General features: G+C 45.0%; 1 protein-coding gene across 7 annotated transcripts in view; it reads left to right on the forward strand.

Moving 5' to 3' along the window:
* Window positions 1-21,594, forward strand: part of NRP2 (neuropilin 2) — a 115,379-nt gene that overhangs the window by 11,673 nt on the left and 82,112 nt on the right. For all 7 annotated transcript variants that reach the window (XM_016950360.4, XM_001136720.7, XM_016950363.4 and 4 more), the window contains one exon: window positions 3,443-3,620. In XM_016950360.4, coding sequence (XP_016805849.2) covers window positions 3,443-3,620 — 178 coding nt within the window. The remainder of the gene's footprint in view (window positions 1-3,442; window positions 3,621-21,594) is intronic.

Below are 21,594 nucleotides of genomic sequence, written 5' to 3' on the forward strand. Positions count from 1 at the left end.
GCCTTTTCAGGGCTATGTTACCCCTAGGCAGCGGCAGATGGTACTTAGACTACCAGCAAAACAACAACACTTAAGAAGGAGAAAAAGAGCAAGACAGAAAGAGTTTAAAACAATCTGATATTTTACATTTCAAATAAAAACACCTAAGTAGTCCTTATAAGAGGAAAATCAGAACTTGGTGACTTCAGAACTTAGTGTTCTCTTTATTTCCAATTACATCTGGAGCTGTCACTTTATTCCTTTCAGCCTTGGGCCTTTCTCAGACCTGACCTGGCTCATCCCTCAGCCTTCCCTCCCAGATATAGGAGAAAATGCTCTAACAGTCCAAGCCTGGATTTTGCTATCTCTCTTCAGGTGATGAATTTGCCCCAGGTGAAAGGTATTCACAAAATAGTTGCAGAATGAAGTCTTTTGTCAACTCACCCAGCGGGCTCAGTAGCTCAAACAGGGTCAATTTCCCCTCTGTACATGGAGATTGGCCTTAAGGGTTTTGCCCTTGAGTTCAACTCTCCTTTGGCTTAGCTTGACTCCTCTGAAACAGAACAGCAACCATGTATAAAGTTCATTGTGGAACACAATAAAGACCTACAAAGTAATGGATGGTATAGCTCTTCAGAAGAAATTTTAGCTAATTTCTATTGGGACATGTTTGTATTTAGGAAATGATGTGTCCCCAACCCTAGAAAGGAAAGATCAGTTATCAAGAGGAGAAGTAGAATGATTAAGTGTGTTTTCTTTACAATTTTTACTGATATGTTTCAAGAATTCTGTTCTCTCCAAGAAAAATAAAAACAGAAATTCTAGTATTTATCTTTGTGGATATATGTTTGTGCAAATGATGTGTGATATTTTATGAGAAGGTGTGAACGTATGTATAGGACTAAAGTGTGAATTACTGATATGTATATGTACTTGAAGTATGTTCAATATCTATGTTTGTGTGTGTTTCTGGGTGTGAATGCAAGCCAAACAAGAATGTGAATTTATAAATTTGTAAGTATTGAAAAGGTTAACAACACACAACTGAAGCAGATGTTCTAATGAGTTCTCTGATACTTCAATAACTGCCCTGATTTTCTTCAGGTAAAGAAAGGATAGAAAGAAAGCAATGGATGACTCCTTTTTCTTTTGGTTTAACAGCAGACAGTACAGACTATCAGCTATGGGATATATATATAGTTTAATTTTTTTTTTGTGGTCGTGGTGAAGAAATGATCACTTCTGCTGTAGATGAGAAATTAAACCTTCCTGCGAAGAAGTTTCCTGTCTTTATTGCTGATCTGTGTGCCTGGTCTAATTACTAAAAGTTTAAACCTGGGGTGTGGGGAATTGAGGGAGAAAAGTTCCCCTTTCAAGAGTAATTGGAGAGAAGTAGAGGAAGGGATGGGGAAAGGAGGGAGAGAGTGTGGGTGGGGAGAGTGGAGAGTATGTGGAAACCATAACAGTTACTAAACAGGAGCTCAGCTCAGGTTTCCTCTGACGAATTCCAAGGCAAAAAAGTGTGGTTTGGGGTGAGTTGGTGGCAGGGCTGCAGTTTTCTGCAAAATAGCTGGCAGAGGAGCTGGACCCGGTAGAAAATTCCCCCTTCTGCTAGTTGAGTAAGAGCAGCTGGTGATCTGTGTCCTCACACCTCTGCCTTCTCAGAGGACCGCTCCACCCGATTTCATATGCATAAGCCAGGACCGACGGGCCTCAATCTGGCTGGCTAGATGCCACTGGGTTCCCAGCATGGGTGAGTGGTGTGGGCACCTGGAAAGCCTATGGGTATTGGCTGCAGAGGAACTGGGCCTCATGGCTGGCCTCATGTGGTCTGGGTGGGAGGGATGAGCTCATTGTCTTCATGGGCTGGGGTGGGTGCAGGGTCATTAGGTAAGAAGATGATGTGCTGTGTACCAGCCTGAGGAAATGGCTGCTTTTGTTTTCCACCCAGTAGGAAATGGACCTGAATTCATTCCATTCTGGGCAGTTCAATACGGCACAGTTTGAGCTCGTGGAGGCTTGATGCCGAAAAGGCTACTTGTGTGGATTTGTGTCCCAACCACCCGTGTGCAGTGTGCCCATCTTTTATGCATTTAAAGCCTGTCAGGCCGGTAGTCTAAAGCAGAGGTCTGGGAGATAGTAATGCCAACAGACATGGGGAATAGTAAAGTGCACCTGTAGAGTTAAAAAATGCATGACCTGTTCCCTCAAAGAGTGAACACAGGAGAAAGACCCATCCTGGAGGGCGGCTGCTGAGTCGTAATACATAATTCACGGGCCCATGCTGCTCCATGCAGATGGCGATATTAAATCGTGATTGATGCTAAGAGACACACACATCTCAGGAAGGTCTCCGAGAGGCTTCTGAATATTTCCATGTCTCATGTGCCTTCCCAGCTTCTGTTCTACTGTGGTATTTAAGCAAAACTCCCTATTTCCCAAGAATCCCTGCTGGGGATTGCAGAACTTTACTCCCGAATAGATGAGATTCCTCAAATGTCATCACCCACCTTTGGAGCCTTTGAAGGTGGCTCCCTTCCCTCCCAGGCCACATGAAGCTGTCTGCCTCCAGCCAGGCACTGCAGGTACAGGGAGCCAGCCCTTCCTGCAAACGGCCAGTTATGGCTGGACAAAGCAGCAGCACACTCTGGTGGTGGTGACCAGGCAGGAGGGACAGTGGGCAGACAGCGCAGAAGAAACAGATGTTCATTCAACACAAAGCACCTTTGTCGAAATTCCAAGGCTAGAGCCAGTAGATTCTCTAATACAGATTTTTCCATTCGGTGTATAATGAAATAATAAATCAAATTTGTGGTATATATGGAATTAAATGTTTGGGGGGTTTGCATTTTTTTTCTTAAAAAAAAATTTTAAAAGGCTGCAATCACCCTCCAGGGCCTGTTCTGGCCCAAAGCTGAAAGTGCTTCCTCTGCACCACATGTAATTGTTACCAGGCTCGCTTGTGGGTCGGCACCACAAAACCACCATTGTCAGTTCCCAGAGCCCTGACTGCTGGCTGCCTGGGCTGGGCTGGGAGACACCGAATAAAATGAAGGATTTATGAGATAAAGATAGAGATAGGAGGTTGAATGAGGAGAGGAAGATGGGCCAAGGAGGGGAGGCAGGAAAGGCAGGGAGGCATGTTGAGTTTGCAGTCCTCTTGTTTTTTTAATCGCAGACCACATAATTGAGAATATTTATGGCCATGTTCTGGAATACTTTCATCTGTGTGTGCGTGTGTGTGTGTGTGTGTGTGTGTGTGTGTAGTTGGGTGGGTAGGGGGAGGGATGAGCTGGAATAATCTCTTCCACCGAATGAGTAAGTAGGTTAGTCTTCTGGACTGCCATAAAAGGTCTGTAAAATAGTTTTAATCAGACACTGGTACAGAAGAGAAGGAGGGAGTGTGGGGGGAAGAAAGCTGTAACATATTTGAAGTTCTTTGGGTTGTTGATTTCTCTTTCAGACCCACCGTGCGGAGGTCGTTTGAATTCCAAAGATGCTGGCTATATCACCTCTCCCGGTTACCCCCAGGACTACCCCTCCCACCAGAACTGCGAGTGGATTGTTTACGCCCCCGAACCCAACCAGAAGATTGTCCTCAACTTCAACCCTCACTTTGAAATCGAGAAGCACGACTGCAAGTAAGCACCGTCCTGTCCCACTGTGTATCCCATCCATGAGATGCACACGCCCTGCCCCCACCCCTGCTCTTGTCACTTCTATCACCCCTCACCCCAAGACCTGCTGCTAACCAGTGGTGGATCCTGGCCCCAGAGGAAAACCTCAAGGGGCATTCCCTTTCCAGGGAAATAAAGGTGTGGCTGATCCCATAGTATGGTGGAAAGAGCCTTCTTGAGTGAAAAGTAGAGAATATTAACCTACCTCCAAAGGCCGGTAGTGGAGGAGAATTTCCATGTGGTGGCAGGGGCTGGACTACAAAACTCTACTCTTGACTTTGGGTTACCTTGCACTTGGAGATCTCCCCATTTCCACAGCTGCTACATGTATAAACCCCACCCACTTCCTTAATAAGATAGTAGCTGTATCCCCAAGTGGAGACTTCCCTCGCATCCAGCCACGCAGGATCAGCCTGTTACCTTATATAGCGGTAACTGGTTTCCTTACAGAAAAAAAAAAAGGGTAAAAAAAAAAAAATCTAAGTAGTTCTAAGATTCACATTGGTTCTTGATAGCTGTGCTACACAAGTTAGAGTCTCAAAGTCAGTGTCATGGATTTATTTAACAAACACTCTTCTAATTGCATTACAAATATTAATCCATTTACTTTGCACAGTGGGCCCTGGGAAGTTAGTGCCATTATGATCTCCATTTTGCAAAAGAGAGAAAACCGAAGCACAGAGAGTTTAGGTCAGTCACCCAAGGTGACTCAGCTGGTCTTACAACATTGGTTCTGCCACCCTGGAAATGTGTGGCTTAGGAACTCCCAAGTGGACATTTAGACACTTGGGAGTACTTTAGAAATGCCATGTTACTACCGAGGTCCCTAAAAGTTAAGGTTGGGAAGCAGGCAGCATGTCTAGAATGCAGATGTGCTTTAAGCTGTCTACTGAGCTCCATCTTAAAGTCTTTTCTCATTGGAAATAAAGTGAGAGTTTTTGTGCAGAAAAGAATGTGCCAACAGTCATATTCTGCCCCAAATGAGCGCCTACGGAATGCTGTTACTCTGATAAGTATTCAGTGCTCCCATGTGATTCATAAATTGTCTAAGCATTCCTTGCTATTAAGCAAGGAATTGCAAATACTGAAAAATTAATAAGGGGGCCAGCTGGCAGGACAGGTACCAAGGAGAAGGCAAAACTCCTACAGGCCAGGTCTGGGCCAGCACTTCCTCATGGAGGAAACAAGGCCCCTCTTTAACTAGTGCTAGACTGTGAGGCTCAGTGAATTGATGTCATTATTATCCCCCTAGGACTAATTTGCACCTACATAATGGTTTTCTCCTAACAAGAGGTAGCCTTTGTTGAAAACCAAAGGGTTTCCCGGATGAATGCCTCATGTGACGAAGAGTCATAAGATGAAGTTTCTAATCCCAGATCCACTCTTGACTCAACGGATGACATAGGGAAACTCATCAGTTCCTCTTTGTCTAAGTTACATGAGTACCCTGGATACATTTGCTCAGCATCCCAAGGCTTCTGATTCCCTGACAGTGAACTTTATCAAAGATTTCTGTTAGAAGAGCTTCTTTATAAGGTGTTTTGGGCTCTGATTCCTCTGGCTGGACTGCAGAAGGTTGGCACAAATGGAAGCATAATGTACAGAGAGAGCCTGGGTCTAAGCTCAGAGAAATTTGACTAAGCACCTTTCTCTACTAAGGGCCAAATTCTGTTATGCTTATGACAGCAAATCTCCCAGGGAAATTGCCAAGAGGTCATCCTATGTTGTATTCATAGTGGCAGAGGGAGAAAGCATGGCTTTTGGAAGGAAAAACTTAGGAGCTAGTAAGCATGGCTTAAAACATGTTGGGAAGGACGAAAGGCCAGAAAGGCCCTGCTTTGGGTTGCAGGGTACCCCTTCCATGGACAGGACTCAGTCCCAGAGATGGGGAGAACTGAAGGTTGCCAGAGACTCTGACAAGGGGAAGAAGAAGGCATTGCCCCTTGCTGGAGGTGGAGTAGGGGAAGCCAGCAATTTACAGGGTTATCTTCTGGCTTATCATCCTCGCTAAATCACTTCCTGTTTTTCTCCCCATTCCATGACCTCATGTATCTGGTTTGAACCTAAAAAGTGAAGGAGGTCAGAAAAAAATCTTTCTGGGGTCTGTTTCTCCCAGTGCCAAACTGTCAGAGAGGCTCTGTTGGGATTAAGCCTCATCCACTTAACCTTGTCATTAATTCTCTGTTCCTCCCCCCATTTCTCCCCCACTCCCCATTTCTCTCTCTTTCTCTCTCTCATTAATTTTTGTATTTAGAAAGACACATCTGGTTTTCTCAGCCTCTCACTCTTCAAGGTATTTTTGACATTTCCCCTGGCCATTTGCATTTGCCATAAATGGGCTTCCCCTCCCCACTGCCTTGTTTTACTTTCTTGTGAAAGGAACAATTAATCTAATTGAAGTCCTGGAAGTTCTGTCTTGTTCCGGCTCTCCCTCTCTCTCCCATACTGCATTTTCGTTCCAAGGGAGCTCCTGGGTTTGGAAAGCACTCACTCTCCAAGGAAATTAGCCTGCTTTCTGCTTTTATTTTGGGTGCATGCTTCAAATTGGATTTGGCTCTGCAGGCCCATAAGGTGGATACTTCCCAAAAGAAAACTGCCTGGGCTGGTCTTCCGATGACAGAGCACAGCAGCAATGCCCCAGCAAAAAGGGGAACTGAGCAAGAAAGTCAGGAGAAGCAGCCAACTCAGCTGTGGAGACAGAGCAGTGGTCAGCACACCCGACCTCGTGTTTGCCCGGGTTCTTCCTATGTGCAGGGTTAACTGCAAAGATTGCCCGGAAGCCTGGAAACAGGGCCCTGATATGAAAGAATTTATCCTGGGCTGTGGCCCCTGGGCCCTTGGCTCCCTGTATACCTTGAACTCTACATCCCAAAGGTTGAGACGGTTGCTGAGTAAACCCCAGATAGACCTTTTCCCCTAACCGTTGCTTATTAACTTTGTTCCATTGAAGCTTGCTGTCTGCTTGGAAAATTTCACTCACAAGCCGCAGCTTTGCCTGACTCAGTGCAATCCAAGGCCACCATCTCTGGTGAACTTCCCTTGACTCCTCCCTCCAGTCACTTGCAGAAATGCAAATCCTGGGCACCCACAGGCTGTTTTGGGGCCTGTATAGAAGCTGTGGGCAGAAACCAGAGGCCACTGTGGTACTGCTGGACTCCTGCAGCCAAAGGACAAAAGGGCGAGACTACAGGCCGTCTGGGCAAACAGAGAGAAGCCACTTTATTCCCTGTGGAGTGGAGGATGCTAGGATGTTGCTGCTCCGGCAGACAGAGGCCTTTCGCTTGAGTCATCAGCCAACAGACTGAATGTTATGGTTTTAGAAACCCATACACAAAGTTGAGTGGTTTTTTCCATTTCTAAAATTTAAAATGTATGTATTTTTAAAACACCCACCTGCATGTAATACACAGCTTGTTCAGGAGTTCTCAAACAGCCCCAGCACCCACCCCATCCCAGAGGCTCAACCAAATAAAACCAAAACCAAGAGGCTGGGTCCTTTTAAGCACTGGTAATTTCTACCTGTAATTCCAGCCCTTTGGGAGGCCGAGGCAGGCAGGTCACCTGAGGTCAGGAGTTCGAGACCAGCCTGGTCAACATGGTGAAACCCCGTCTCTACTAAAAATACAAAAAAAATTAGCCAGGCTTGGCGGTGCGCGCCTGTAATCTCAGCTACTCTGGAGGCTGAGGCAGGAGAATCACTTGAACCTGGGAGGCAGAGGCTGCAGTGAGCTGAGATTGTGCCACTGCACTCCGGCCTGGGTGAAAGAGTGAGACTCTGTCTCAAAAAAATAAAAAAAGAATTGATAATTTCTAGATGGGTGTCTTGATGGGTCTCAGAAAGTGCAAAACCCACTAGCAAGAAATGAAAGAACATTTCTTAGGCTAAAATCCTCAAGGAAGTCTACATAAATGATTGTATGTGCTATGTTCAGCACAGCAATATCTCATTTACCACGTATCATTGAAGAATGACATTCCATTTAGGTGAAGTGTCCAGATACTGAAATATCCACCTTTAAAGTTCTTAAAAGAGAACTTTAAAGAGTTCCAAGAGTTCTTTTTTAAAGGATTTCTGATAAAGAACATTCTAAATCATGTGCTGCACTTCCCTGTCTTTTTAAAACCTACAATGAGAGGAGTCAACTTTTTCTCAATGATTCAGGCTTTTAATTCTAAGCTTCACTTTTGTGACAGCAGCCAGTATTGCCATAATTGGAACAGGCAGATTAAGATTTGAATTTTTATTGACCTTTTAAACTTCCCAGGCCTCAGTTTCCTCATCTGCAAAGCTGTCAGAATAATAAATATTTTGCAAGATTGCTCTGCCTTTTTATGTAGATGCCCAATAAGTTAGCAACTGTGTTAGCATCATTGGACTTTGTCAGGGGACAGTTTGGGACTATTTTCTATCAATCCTCCTGCTTTCACACATCCTGTTACAAGTATGCCTGTCTCCTGTAGCCTTCCCATTCTGACTTGTTTTTGCTTTTTTATTGGGTTATCAATTTTGCTTCAGGAGCCCTTGCTGTCTCTTGGGAAGTTTAAGTTCTGGGACCTAAGTTTGCCCAAGCCAGTGCAATCCCAAGGCCAGCATTTCCAGTTGGCTTCAGCCAGCCAAGCTTGAAGCAGAGTTAGGACTGGGGAGTGATCCCCAAGTGACAAAGCGTAAGAGCAACAGAGGATGGAGTTCTCAACATCAGTGTAGCTGCTCATAATCTTTTCTTCTGAACTCCCCCACACCCTTATATTCTGCATATTTAAGGTTTTGGATATTTGCCTCTAAGTGTCCTAGATAAACAAGGTGCTCTTGTGTTTATTTACAGCCAGAGGGGCCCTCTATATCTTAGAAGATATGTCTGTTTCTCCCAAAGTAAGAGATGATATCTTAGAAAGGTAGCAGTTTCCCAGTTGATAACCTGATCATAGTAAACAGAGAGATCAGACCAGACCTCAGTCATCTGGCCCCTCCCCATTCAGCCAGCAGCGTTTCCCTGTGCTCAGTAAACACCCTCGATTCCCTGCAAACAACCAAGCATAGTCTTACATCTGCGTGAGCCCCCTGAGTTCCCAGGGCTCCAGCCCTCCTTCCCCTCCCTCCACAGTGTCCAGCTGCAAGCTCCCATCTTCCTCCCCTGAGTTTCCTTGCTTCCTGCAGTTCTCTTTTATCACCCTTTCCTCTGAACTCCCAGAGCACTTGATATTGCCTGAGTCCCTTGCTTTTTGTTCATATGTGGTCATCTTGAGTTCTCAGCAAGTAAATTCTACAAGGGCACAAAGCATGTACTTCATATCTAAACTCCCATGGCACCTAGTCTAGGAGGGTGCTAGGCAGGTGTGTGCAGGTGATTTCGTGATATTTTTTACATTGGAAATGCCAGGCAATAGGTCAGCATGAGCTGAATCTGTGTTGGAAGGCAGACAGATCTGTGTTCCCTATTTGTCCATCTGGGAATATGACATAATCTTAGGGGGTAGGACACAGGCCAAGAATGTCACTAACTGATTTGGGACATGAGTCTCTCACCAACAAAATGGCAATAGACCATTCATTCATTCATTCATCAGGAAATAGCTATTAAACACCTACTATGTGCTAAGCACGTTGGTATTATTGGGAATACAGTGATGAATAAATCATATTCTTTTCCCTAAAGTCACTGTTACTCTTTCCATTTTACAGATGAAGAAGCTTGGGCTCAAAGAAGTTAAGCAACTGGCCCAAGGTTCTACTCCCATAAGTGGCAGAGAAGGGTTTTGAAGCCAGATACCCTAGTTTTCAATCTCTGCTTTACTCTTGTGCTGTCTGCCTCCCTGGCATCATGCGTTTGGCAGGGGACATGATATGGACCTGTTACGTGGGCCCACAGCATCCAGGTCCAGCCTAAGCTGGGAAGATCAAGGAAGGCTCCCTGGAGGAGGTGACACCTATATGAATTCTAAAGAATTTGGCCAGGCAGCAGGGAGTGTGTTTGGCTGGTGTCATAGGCAGACAGCAGCATGCCCAAAGACAAGAAGGAGGGAGGGTTTGATGCCTTCAGGAACCAAAATAATTGAACATGCCTGAACCCAATTTCTTACCAGTGAGCATTGTAAGGGTAGACTAAAAGGGGCTGTCCTTGTGACTTGCTGACACAAACCCTTTTCCCGGTGAAGAGGTGCCTGAGCAATACTATTTAATTGTATTTCCTGGCCAGACAACTTCCACCATCTCCTTAGGAGACAGGGTGGTCAGGAAGCAGGAAAGACTGAGATGATGGGGACTCTCTGCTGTCCCCACCTTCCCTGTCCATTGTAGGGTCTCTGCAGCCTCATACCCTATGTCCAGCGACGCCCCCCCCCCCCCCCCCGTCACCAGTGGAATGCCTGAAAGTGGGGTTTGGCCTGGGAAAATCCAGGTAACACTTCAGATTAAGCTCCTCTTGTCAATTTCCTGCTACACAAGACTTTCTGAATCCAAGTCTCTTTCCTATGAATAGAGGGCGGGAGGCCAGATTGCCCAGTTGGAGGTGTGGCTTCAGCTGGTCTCCGTTGAAGTCTGAAAAGCCAACAAAGCATAGTGAGAATTCTGTGTGGTTCAAGAGGGTGCCTTGTGCTTGTTGAGGAGAGGCCGTTGGCTTGATCACTCACGACACTATTACTGACGTTATTATTTACTGCCTGCCCAACCACAGAAATATTCTGATTCCCCTAAGGAGCCAGTGAGCAGTAATAATTTTCTGTATTGCAACAATCCTCCTAATGACAGAAACAGATCCACCTCCAGGTACGTGGTGGACGAATGGGAGCAGCTGGCTGCTGGCCCCACACTTACCAACCTCGACCACAGGGTCCACCCAGCAACTCCACCTCACCCATGGATCAGGGGGAAAAACAACTCACAGACTGTTCTCCTCTTACCAAGGTTAAAACGCAGCTGGAATTACTTTGGGCAGTTTGTTTTTAAAAATAAGTGTTGCAATTGTAACTGTCTCAATGCAAGCTTCGCTGTGGATGCCCTTCTTAACAATATGCTTTATCTTCTGACTGAGAAAATCACTTGAGATTTTATCATGCGCAATCCCACTTGTTCTGCCTCTCCACCCTGGCACCTTCTCCGAACCCAGAGATCCCAGAGGGCCAGCATCTCACCCCATGTAACTCCATGTAATTCTCCCATCTAATTACACCGGCTGAGAGTCTGTCTTAAGAAATTCAGTGGGAGCTCCAGGTGTGGAGGGGATAAAGAAGAGATGGAAATATACCAAGTGAAAACATCAGATTTTTCTAAAAAGGGATTTGTGTATTTTCCTGGAGTCATGAGTCCTATAGAAAAAAATTTATATTCTTTTTGTTTTGTCCTTTTTAGTGGCAAGGGATTTAAGCCTTTGGATTAAGAGAAACTCAAAAGATAATTTAATTCCATTCTTATACTTCTGCCTGGATAAATAATTCCAGAAAAAAAAAAAAAGATATCAGCTGCCCTTGTCTTTCCTTGCAGAAAAGAGCTTCTGTAATCGTCCTTCATTATGGGACATCGTGCCTCACAACTCATCTCAGTTGATTGCAGAGTAGATGGTTGTATTTAATTTACATAATCAAAATTTTTTCCTAGAAGGAGAATCCCTGAAAAATGTTAGCTGGGTCAAAATAAAATTTTCTAAAAAGAAGAAGGAAAAGGAAAAGGAGAAAGAAATGTGAGTTGGGCTTAGGTTTGGGAGGGCAGCAGAAAAGCATGACTTTTTTTATGCCTCTTTTCGAGCTTTGTAGCCAAGCATCTTGGCAGTCTCTAATATTTTTCTACTTTTTCCCACTGGGGACTCAACTGTATGTTTGTGGGTCACGTGGAGGAACTCTCAAAATTAGACAACAATAGCAAACATTTATTGAACTCTTGCCAGACATCAGGTCCTACCCTAAGTTTTCTATGTTTAACCGCCACAGCTGGTACTGGTACTACTATTATCCCATTTAACAGATGGAGATACTGAGGCCCTGAGAGATCACACAGATAGTAATCGTGGGGCTGGGTTTGAAGCCAGGCAGCCCAAAGCTGCCTTTGTATACCTGTGTCAATCTGCTTGGAGCTGTCATCTGCTGTCCCAGTGCTTAGGTATTTGGGGTCTCTCTGATTTCTTTAGATATCCTTGACAAGCCTTTTCTTTTCCTTTTCTCTTTTTATTCCTTTTCTTTGCCTCTTCCTGCCATGCAGTCACCTCCGGATGCCAGCGGGGCAGTCAAGGAGAGAGATCTCTTTCTGTGTCTTTAAATACAAGCCGGAGGCCTCTCAGTCCATCGTCTCTCTCTGCCTCCCTGTCACCTACCTCCTACTCCCCCAATCCCCCCACAGCCCCGCTCACCATCCTCTTCAAATTCCCTGCCATCCTCACCACCACCTTCACTCTCCATCTGGAGTCCAAAGATGTGAGGGCCAGTAATAGAGTGTCAGCGGAAGTAATTGATTCCTCACACCGAGAGAATTCGCCTGCCTTTAGTGTCAATGGAGCTGAACCAGAGTCTTGGAGGGTGAGCGAGACATGTAAACAGTCCGTGGCCGAGCTGTCAGGACGAAGCCAGACACACCGGAGAGTGAACAAGGGGGGAAATGGTGGAACAAATAATTGTTTTATTGGAAAGGAAAGGAATAAATAATATTTCAGCCCAGGAATTGGCAGTTTGAAAGAGATGGTTGAGAGCTCGGAGCAGAAGGATTCGTGATGCAGGTTTTAATGGAAGAGATTTTCTTTGTCTCAAAGTAGGAGGTTTCGTCCCCACCCGACCCCCCCCCCCCTCCCATTATCATCATTATTATCATTAAAATAATTACTGTAACAATTACAGTTGATGAGACCTCAGGTTTATACAGCACCTTTCATCTAAAAGTTCAAAGCGATTTATCTATGTGTCATCTTTTGAGAGTGGTAGGAGGGTAAGAAAGTATTATTTTGGGGGGTCATCTGCTGGGAAACTGAGGTCCAAGCAGATACAAGATTTAGTCCAAGCCTCAGGGCAGGCTGCTGGGTTAAATGGTGGGGTACTGAGTTATCTTCTTGGGGGCCTTTTCTGCTGTACTCTTCCCTGCCTGGGCCTTTATACACACGTGGCTCTTGAAGCTCATCCCCGGCACTGATGCCTCCTCCCACTCTGCCAGGGCCTCCACTGGTCGCTACAATATTGTGGCCAACCAGCCAGAAGCTCTGTGCGCAAAACAAACAGCCTGCTTCTGGCTGTGAGATGAATAAAGATCCTTCAAGGTCTGACTCACACAGCTCCCATCCTGCTTAGAGACTTCCTGTAATCTGGTTCCCTTTCTTGTAGAAGCTCATGTCCTTTCTAAACATCTTTCTTCATGGTCTTATGAGGCTCTAGCCAGGAGCACCCAACATTCCTAAATGCTTGCTTCCTCCACCCCCAACAAACCCCAACCTGTTCTCTCAGAATGGAAAGGGCATTTCTGGGATGGGGAGAGAAGGTGAATGCTTTAACATGCCTCACATGGCCCGGGCTGCCTGTGCAGCATGATGCTTCAGAATGCAGCTGTCGAAAGCATAGTCACAAACGGAAGCAGTTCCAGCTGACTGGCCTCTAAGTGCTAGATTCAGAATCTCCGCCCTGGCGTGGCAGCAGCCCTTTCCTGCTTGGACATTAGTGCAGGCCCATCATTTCCACACCATGGTGTTTTTTGCACAGTAGTGACAAGTTTGCCCCTGGAGCCAGGAGAAGCTCCAAGCTCTGTAATCTGAAGCTCCAAGTAAATGAACTCTAAAAGGGGGGCCCATCACACCTGCTACCTACTCCCAAACTGTCCCTTACTTGGATTTCTGCATGGCACGTTTTTCAGATGAGTTTTGCATCTTCCAAGTTTTGTTAGGGAGGCTGGATGCCAGCAAAGAGGAATAGAAAAATGATATGGAGCCTAAATCCCTGGAAAAACAAAAAGGACTTTTCTGTTGCTATGGTGGATTCCCTGGTGCCCAGTACACTTCCGTTCCCAGCAGGCTCCCGTTTTTTGGACAGATGGGGAAGTTATGATTTGCCCTCACAATTGGATCCCCTGGGAGCCAGAATTAGTGTGAACACCTATTCCGGAGGGAACTGTTCACCCTGCCGAGTAAAGGGGCACTGCCAGCACACCAGGGGCCCCAGACGCTGTGCTCTGATTGCCCTTCAGTGATCACCCATGCAGGCAGCCCCACCGGGCACAAAGGCATGATTCCTGTTCCTTTTGTCAAATGAGGCCAACTGAGGCACGCAAGCATGATTGACCCAGGCCAGCATAGGAAAATTTAGTAAGTCCTGGCCCTGCTGGGATTCACCTTTACACCTGCTAGTGCTGCTGCTGCCGCTGAGAAAAACAGAAATGGAAAGAAATTGTGGACTACTCTTCCTTTGCACTCTGGTATCATTCCAGAATGCTAGCAAGGGGCCCTTTAAGTTGACTGCAGAGGGTGAGGATTTTATAGACACAGAGCAGACCAACGAAAGACCCAACACTCATGCTGAAAGCAGCCTGCCCCCAAAGCCTTAAACTTCACATTGGCACCGGTTGCCTAGAAAACCATTCCTTACATAAGCAAACATGTTTCATCCAAGTGGCCTCCAGTGTGTGTGCTGGTCCAGAAGCAGAGCAGACCCGTGACCACACGGCCTCAGGAATGCGCCTTGCTGGCCAGCCAGGTCAGCGAGGGAAATGGTATTCACCCAAAGGACCAGTGCAGAAGTTGGGGAAGCTTTGTTGTGTGCCCTTAATTCTCTGAAAGTTCACCTTCAGAGAGACTTATCAGACGCGTTGTCTGGAGTGGCCTCCTTCCTCACGTCGGGAGGCATTCTTGGCAGCCTGCTCCATGAGGAACAATGAGATTGGCGGGGCCCTCACCATCATCGCAGGGCCTTTGCGGAAAAAGAGCCAGCAATTATAAATAGATGTTATTTGTCGTTTCCATTTTCTTGCCTTCAAGGTTTTTTGGAATAATTCCTTCAGTTTGTTTTGGGTTATTCTCTCTGTGTACTTCCTTTGGTGGGTGGTCAGACTTCCTCCTTTCTGAAGAGCCGTGGTGACCCTGGTTGTGAGGGGATTGTGGATAAGAAGCTCAAAATATCAGCGATTTGTGGTGGGAAGAAATGAAGGAAGAAAATACAACTGCAAACAGCCACTATTAAAAAGGCGCTTAGTACTGATGCAGATACACAAACAAATACAGAGTTTGGTAACTGTTTGAGCCCTTGGCATTAAATAGCAAACAAGAATAACAGCAGCAGTAACAACAAATGGCTATTCATGGAGCATGTACTGTGTGCCATACACTGTGCTGACCCATTGATATGCATTAACTCACCAGCCTCTTGGGAGCTTGAGCACCTTGCTATCTAAGACAGCAGATGGAGGACGAGTGGTTTTGAACATAGCCTGGGCTCAGAAACACAAGTTTGAAATAAAATCTCGAAAACTCAAGTGTCTGAAACACTGTTGATGGATTTGTGCAGGGGGATGATTTTTTAGAAACCCAGCCCCCAAGAAGCGGGGTATTGAGACTGCCTCTAACTGTGCTTTTCGTTTCATCTTCTCCTGTCTGGCTCCCAAGGTGTCATGTGTGTGTAACTCTTCTCTTCTCCACATCCACCATCCTGTTTTGTTTTACGCTGGTAATAATAAAAATAGCCAGGGGCTCTCAGGTGCTTCCTAAGGCATCTGGCACTGTGCTGGGCCTGCATGTACCTTCGCAATCCTGCCACCACCCCCAAAGGTGGAGACTGTTATTATGTCCATTTTGTAGATGATGAAACTGAAACTCAGGTTAAATACCTTGTCTGTAATCACACCATGAGCAAGTGCCAGAAAGTAACTGGGTCTGTCCACAAAGCCCACATGCTGCACTTCCCAGGTTACACAACACCCTCTTAGGTATGTTTCCGTTAACAGTAATTTAACGTTTCTTTTGTCACAGACCTTTTCCCTAGAAAAATGTGCCTACTCACAAACACAAAATTTCAGCAAACAAAGATAGAGCTTCCCCAACCCACTTACACTTGTGTGTAGGCCCTAGGAGAAATCCCCGCATTTAAGAATATGTGCTCTAGATGATAGCTTAAGAGCTTATAAATATACGGGATGCTGCTTTCTCACTCCATGGGCCATATGTTCACATATGGATATATATGTGCTTATAAAAATACTCCACTTACAAAAATTAATATGTTATCCCATCTGAACTCTTACAAGCTAGATTTCTGCTGGGCGAGTCTTGAAATCATGGATTCCAAATCCGCTCACTTTTCCTGTTGGTGATTTGTCTATTAATTTTGGTAAGTCCTTCAGCCTTGTTTAAACAGAACAACTCAAAAGAGCAAGATTCTGTTAAGTCTCTTACATATCTTACACCCATTTTGTGGAAACCTAACTGAGGCCATAAGGATTCTTTACACCTGGTACCTGCTAATGCTATTGTGCTATGGCAATCCGGTATTTTCATTGCCCTCAGATCTTCCTCCCACAAGGAGACAAAGGGAGGAAGGGAAGGTCTCTGTGCCCTGGAGTTTGACTACTTGGGTTCAATGCCTGTCTCTGACCTTTCCTCCTCATGTAACCTTGGGCAGGTCACTTAACTGCTCTGAGCCTCGATGTCTGCATCTGCAAATGGATGGTAATTGTAACAGGGCCTGGTTTGGATGAAATGAGGATTAAATGAAATAATATCTGAATCAACGGCCTGGCCCATAGTAAATGCTCAATAAAATGTGAACAGTTTGCAGATATACCAGCTTTTTAGTAAATGGGTGGTACAGATGCAAGGCAGAAATTCAAGGAAATGAAATTTACTTTAAAAAGTCTGACCTGACAGTGAGCTGACTTCTCCATAAAGGCTAGGTGACTGTACTGAGCCTAAGGAGCAGGTGGCCTGGCTTCAGGCCTGAACCGACCAGAGACCTCAGCATTGTGCAGATCTGCCTTGCAGCCTTTTTAGGCATCATGCAGCTTCTTTGTTGGGAAGTTGTATGTGACAGTGCTGTTTTTTTCCTCCTAATTTCCTCACAGGTTTTAATGTAAGGATTAATAAGACAGTGTTTGTAGATGTCTTTGAGCCTCTTGGAAGAAAGGCACTCCAGGAGGTGATAAATTCTCTGGCCTGGATAATCTACTCATGAAATATGGAACTTTGAAAGTGTGAGAAAAATCTCAAATCACTTTGACAGCATTTTAATTATAGTTGATTTGTTTGCCGCTAATAGTGAAAATGCTGTCAGCATGATTTGAGATGTTTCTTCCACTCAAAATGTTATATTTCATGTTTTTGAGTCACAAGGCAACATTTTCGTTTTCAGATACAACCAGAATAGCTCAGTAAATGTGTTGGGGCACAAAGAGAGTATAAAATGGATCAAACTCCACGGAAAGCATCATCGTAGCACGCATTCTTCTCAACATGGAACACCAGCCTGAAGTCCCTTATTCATTTACATTTATTTACTCAACAAAAAGTGAATGAGACCTCCTACATGCCAGGCACCAAGGAAGTGTCGTAAATTCAGCAGTGAAGGGGCAAGGTCCTTGCCTTCATGGTGCTTATTGTCTGGTGCAGGAGACAGATCATAAACAAATAGGTATATTGACAAGACCTTTCCAGATTATAATCATAGCTATGAAAGAAGTAAGACGATGGTGAGATAGAGAATAAGGGCATGCCGTCTGAAATAGGGTGGTGACAGTAGGCTTCTCTGAGGAGGTAACATTTGTCCTTAAGCCTGAAGGATGAGCAACAACCAGCCCTGGAAAGCACCAATGAGGAGTACTGCAGGCAGAGGAAAGAGCGCTTGCAAAGGCCCTGGGGTTGGAAAGAGCTCACCATATACAAAATGTCTTCAACATCTTATGATCTTATGATGAGCAGTGTGAAAGGAGGCCTTGCTTGGTTGGCAAAGGTTATGATGTCAGGACTTGGGCAGAGATGTTCTGATACGTAGACCCAAAAGAAGGGGCAGAGTATTCTTCCTCTGAAGACCTAAGTACTCTATCTTCGATACAGAAATCCCCTTCCAAGTGGTTCTGTGTGGCATCCCTAAAGCTGGATTCTGACAAGGGCCAGACATGTTGGTGCCCTGAGAGAAGGACCTAAGCTTGGTGAATCTTCCAGCACAGGCTCCATTGACTAACCCAGCCTTTGGTGCCCTGCTGGGAAGTGTCAAGCGTGGAGACAGTTATGGAAACTAGAAAGCCCTTTTTCATGTTTGCCTAGTGATGAGAGGAAGAGATGAGATTGTTGCTTTTTCATATCTCTCCCATGGACTCTTAAAATTAACTTCACTGTCAAAATTTCCCATGGCCCAAATGTAGGTTTGGGGAGAGAAATGTAAGACTTTGAAGTTGAGAAAGAAAGTAGAGAAAGCATTCTCTAGACAAATGCTCACCATGCAGACGTCCGAATCTGTGAGGAGACAAATAAAAAGGCACTTGGGGAACCGTTTTAGAGAGAAAATAAAGAACTGGGAGTAGAGATGGCTACTTCAGCTCAGGAAAAAAATAAATAAAACAATACAAGGTAGTGTTAAAGCTTTGAAAGGAATTTTTCATTTAGGAGAGATTATGAATAATGAAATGCAAACACTCTAGTTAATATGTCTGTTAGCTGGTTTATGTTGCCTTCTGGAAAACGAGTGATACGTTCTAAGAGGAGCAGCTTTTCAAGTTATCCTACTTGACTATCGTTGGGGTGAGCTCTGAGTCTGTACCCCAGATTCCTTTACCAAACACTGGGTATTAGACACTAGATGCAAAGCCGTATTTATTCCAAAGCCAGAAACTTCCTAAGCCTCTGCCTAACTCTTCACAAATGAACCTGACAACACTGAAATTTCTAAGGAGATTTACTCCAGCTGTAGCAAATCCCTCATAATAAAAAATTTCCCCAAATGAGTCAGTCACACAGGAGGTAAATGAGACATTCTGTATGAAGTCAGCATGTCATTTGGAGTGTGCCCTTTATATAAAAGGCCCAGCCAGAAGACCATGTGGTTAAGTGGGGCTTGTCCACAGGGCAGAACCAGAAGACTGGAAGTTGGGGGGATTTCAGCTGCCGAATTGTAACTCTGTGTCACTTCCCCCCAAGCAAACCTTATAGAAAAATCTAGTTTTTCTAAGAAGTTCAAGTAAGGTTTGTTGATTATTTGCTTCACAAAAGGATTCAGCAGAGGGGTCCTTTAACTAACAAGCTCAGAGAAAAAATTTATAGTATGATTGAATTATATGAAGCTTTTTCAAAAATGCATCCCTTCTCTATATGTGTGTTAGATACATAAGGATGTATTTGTTGCAGGCAGCATTACAAGAAGGGATTTGGGGTGGTCTGTATCCGTTGAGTAAATTGAGGCAAGCTTGTAACAGTGGCATTTTTTGGGCAGCCCTGCTTCATTGCTGATTCTGTTAATCCCCTAAATGACTCCATGGGTGATTAGGCAACCAGATAAAACCCTCTCACTTCTGATGAACAAGCCAGTGGGATGTCAGGGCCTCTCTTTGTCCTTCCTAGAGAAATTGGCAACACAAAGACTGGAACTATCTGGTGAAGCTTTAAAAAAAAGTTTAAAAAATTATTTATTGAATGTGGGTCATGTCCTTGGCACTGTTCTAGATGTCCCGACCTACTGTGTCTCATTTATTCCTCACTCCAGTTCTGTGACATGGATGATGATGGTGATGATGATGAACTTCCTTCTACATCTGCTAAATCATGACAGCTGGATTCTTTTACAAAGAAGAGAGAAAAAATTACCAATTATCCTACCACCCATGTCTGTCGCCATTGTTCATATTTTAGTAGTCTTTCAGATTTCCTCTGTATGTTTATGTGAGGAAATGTATGTATACCTTTTAAAACATACTTTTAAAAAATCTCCTTTTTAAAAAGTTAACAGTATAGCATGAACATTTTTCCATAAAAACAAAAAATTCTAGACCTGCAGACTATTGATTGTAGCAGGAGAGTATTCCATTTTATAAATATCCCAGATGGATTCACCCTCCCTCTACGGTTGGGCTTTGAAACCATTTATAAGCAAAATATCCTCCCACTTTTTATATTTTTTCAAAATATATGCACGAAGATGCATATGCATCTTTGCACAATTGTCTGATTATTTTCTTAGGAAAAATTCCTAGCAGCAGGATTGCTGGATTAAAGGCTATGTACATATTAACTTCTGTCACATTTCACCAAAATGCCTTTCAGAATGTTTGAACAGATTTCCATTCCCGCTGATACTACACCTCTGCTCATTTGTTCCATTTCTGAAAACAGGGTCGCTTCTGCTCTGTGGCTCAGCCTCCTTGCCTGTGAAATGGGTGTGAAAATACAACAAATCACAGTTCACATTTACTTAGCACTCACTGAGTGCCAGACTATGGACTAACACTTTAGATAGATTAGATTTTGTCATTTAAGTCCCACATCAACCCTAGGAGAAGATTGTAATATCCCTACTTTACTCTTTTTCTCCCCATTTCTGAGGCTCAGAAAGGTTCAGTAACTTGCCTGAGGTCACCCAGCTAAAAAGTGGCCAAGCTGGGGTGCAAGCCCAGCTCTGTCTGCTTCTGGGATTGGGACTCTTGCGCTCTGGGCCATGCATTTCTTAGTCCAGATGAGTTGTCTGATTAATGAACATGGGTAGCAGAGCCTCTCAACCTTTGTGCACATTGCCAGGGCATCACCATTGCTCACAGGAATGTGTCTGTCCAGCAGTGCTTGCCTTAGTGTGAAAATAGCACGGAGGGGTTTTCTGGAAGGTTTGGGAGTTTCCCCTGAGAACAAATGAAGCGTCTTTTTACTTTTGTTTTGGAAATGAGGAAGCATGTTTTCAAAGTCAGCACCATCTCCCACACTGAAACCACAGACCTAAACAGATTCCCCAACCTCACGGCCTTCTCAATCTGTGACCATCTCTCCATTTCTCCCTGGGGGTTGAAACTGCCATTTTGACTTCTCCAGACTCTAAGGAGCTTCAGCGGTTCTTTTTGGACTGTGGGAGTCCAGCCCTGTGGGGTCTAAGAATGAATTAATCCTGGCCCACTCCTTAGACTTCCTTTACAGGCCTATTATTTCAAAGTGGCTAAGTAACATAGCTCCTGGGGGCTGAAGTGAGGCCTCAGGCCTCCCCAGCTCACACCAGCCACTCCTTCCGGCAGCCGGCAACCCCAGATCCTTGTATGTGACAGGATCCTTTGGCAGGCACATCCCACAGAAGGGTGCATTCCCAGCCCTCTCCTTACCCGCAAGGAAGAGATTTCTTAAGTGTTGCTTTAACAGGTTGATGCAAAATAAATAAACAGAAAGGGAGGGAGAGGGAGATGGATGGTTTTCAGTAAATAATGGTGCAGCGGCCAGCAGTTGGAAGGGAGCTGGTGGGAGGAAGTTTCCCACCTAAGCAGTTGTGACAGGAGTATTAACTGGGAGCCCAAAAGCAGCACAAACGCAGCACAGTGAGGACTGCCAGAGCACATACGGGGGCTGGAAAATGTGTGTCTGTCAAGATAAAATGGTGCATTATGTTTGCACCTTCCCATGAAGGAGCCAAGGGTATCTTTGAGGTACCTTCTTCCCAGCCCTGGCCAGTTTGACTCTGCTTCAAATGAGCACAGGCCTCCACTTCAGGAGGGCAGCCTGCCCTACCTCTCACTGAGGCTAATAGTTGTGTGCACGTAGACGGTCGGCCCCTGGAGACTCACCCCTGCTTTTGGAGAAAGGTTTTTATCCCCTTATCTAACATGAGGCTGATTCCTTTTAAGAACACATGTTGACTAGACACTGCTGATGGGAACCTCGCAGAGTCATCTTAGGGAGGCGGTGGCCCACGGGTGGGGAGTCTTTGTCACTAACAATTAAAGAAGGGATGGCCCAGGGGAAAATTGAAACAGGGGGCTGGAGGGAGATGGGAAAATAAACAAATGTCTCTGAAACATCCCCCGTGTGCCTGG

The sequence above is a fragment of the Pan troglodytes genome, chromosome 13 (assembly GCF_028858775.2).
Source record: "Pan troglodytes isolate AG18354 chromosome 13, NHGRI_mPanTro3-v2.0_pri, whole genome shotgun sequence".
Classification (NCBI taxonomy): Eukaryota; Metazoa; Chordata; class Mammalia; order Primates; family Hominidae; genus Pan; species Pan troglodytes.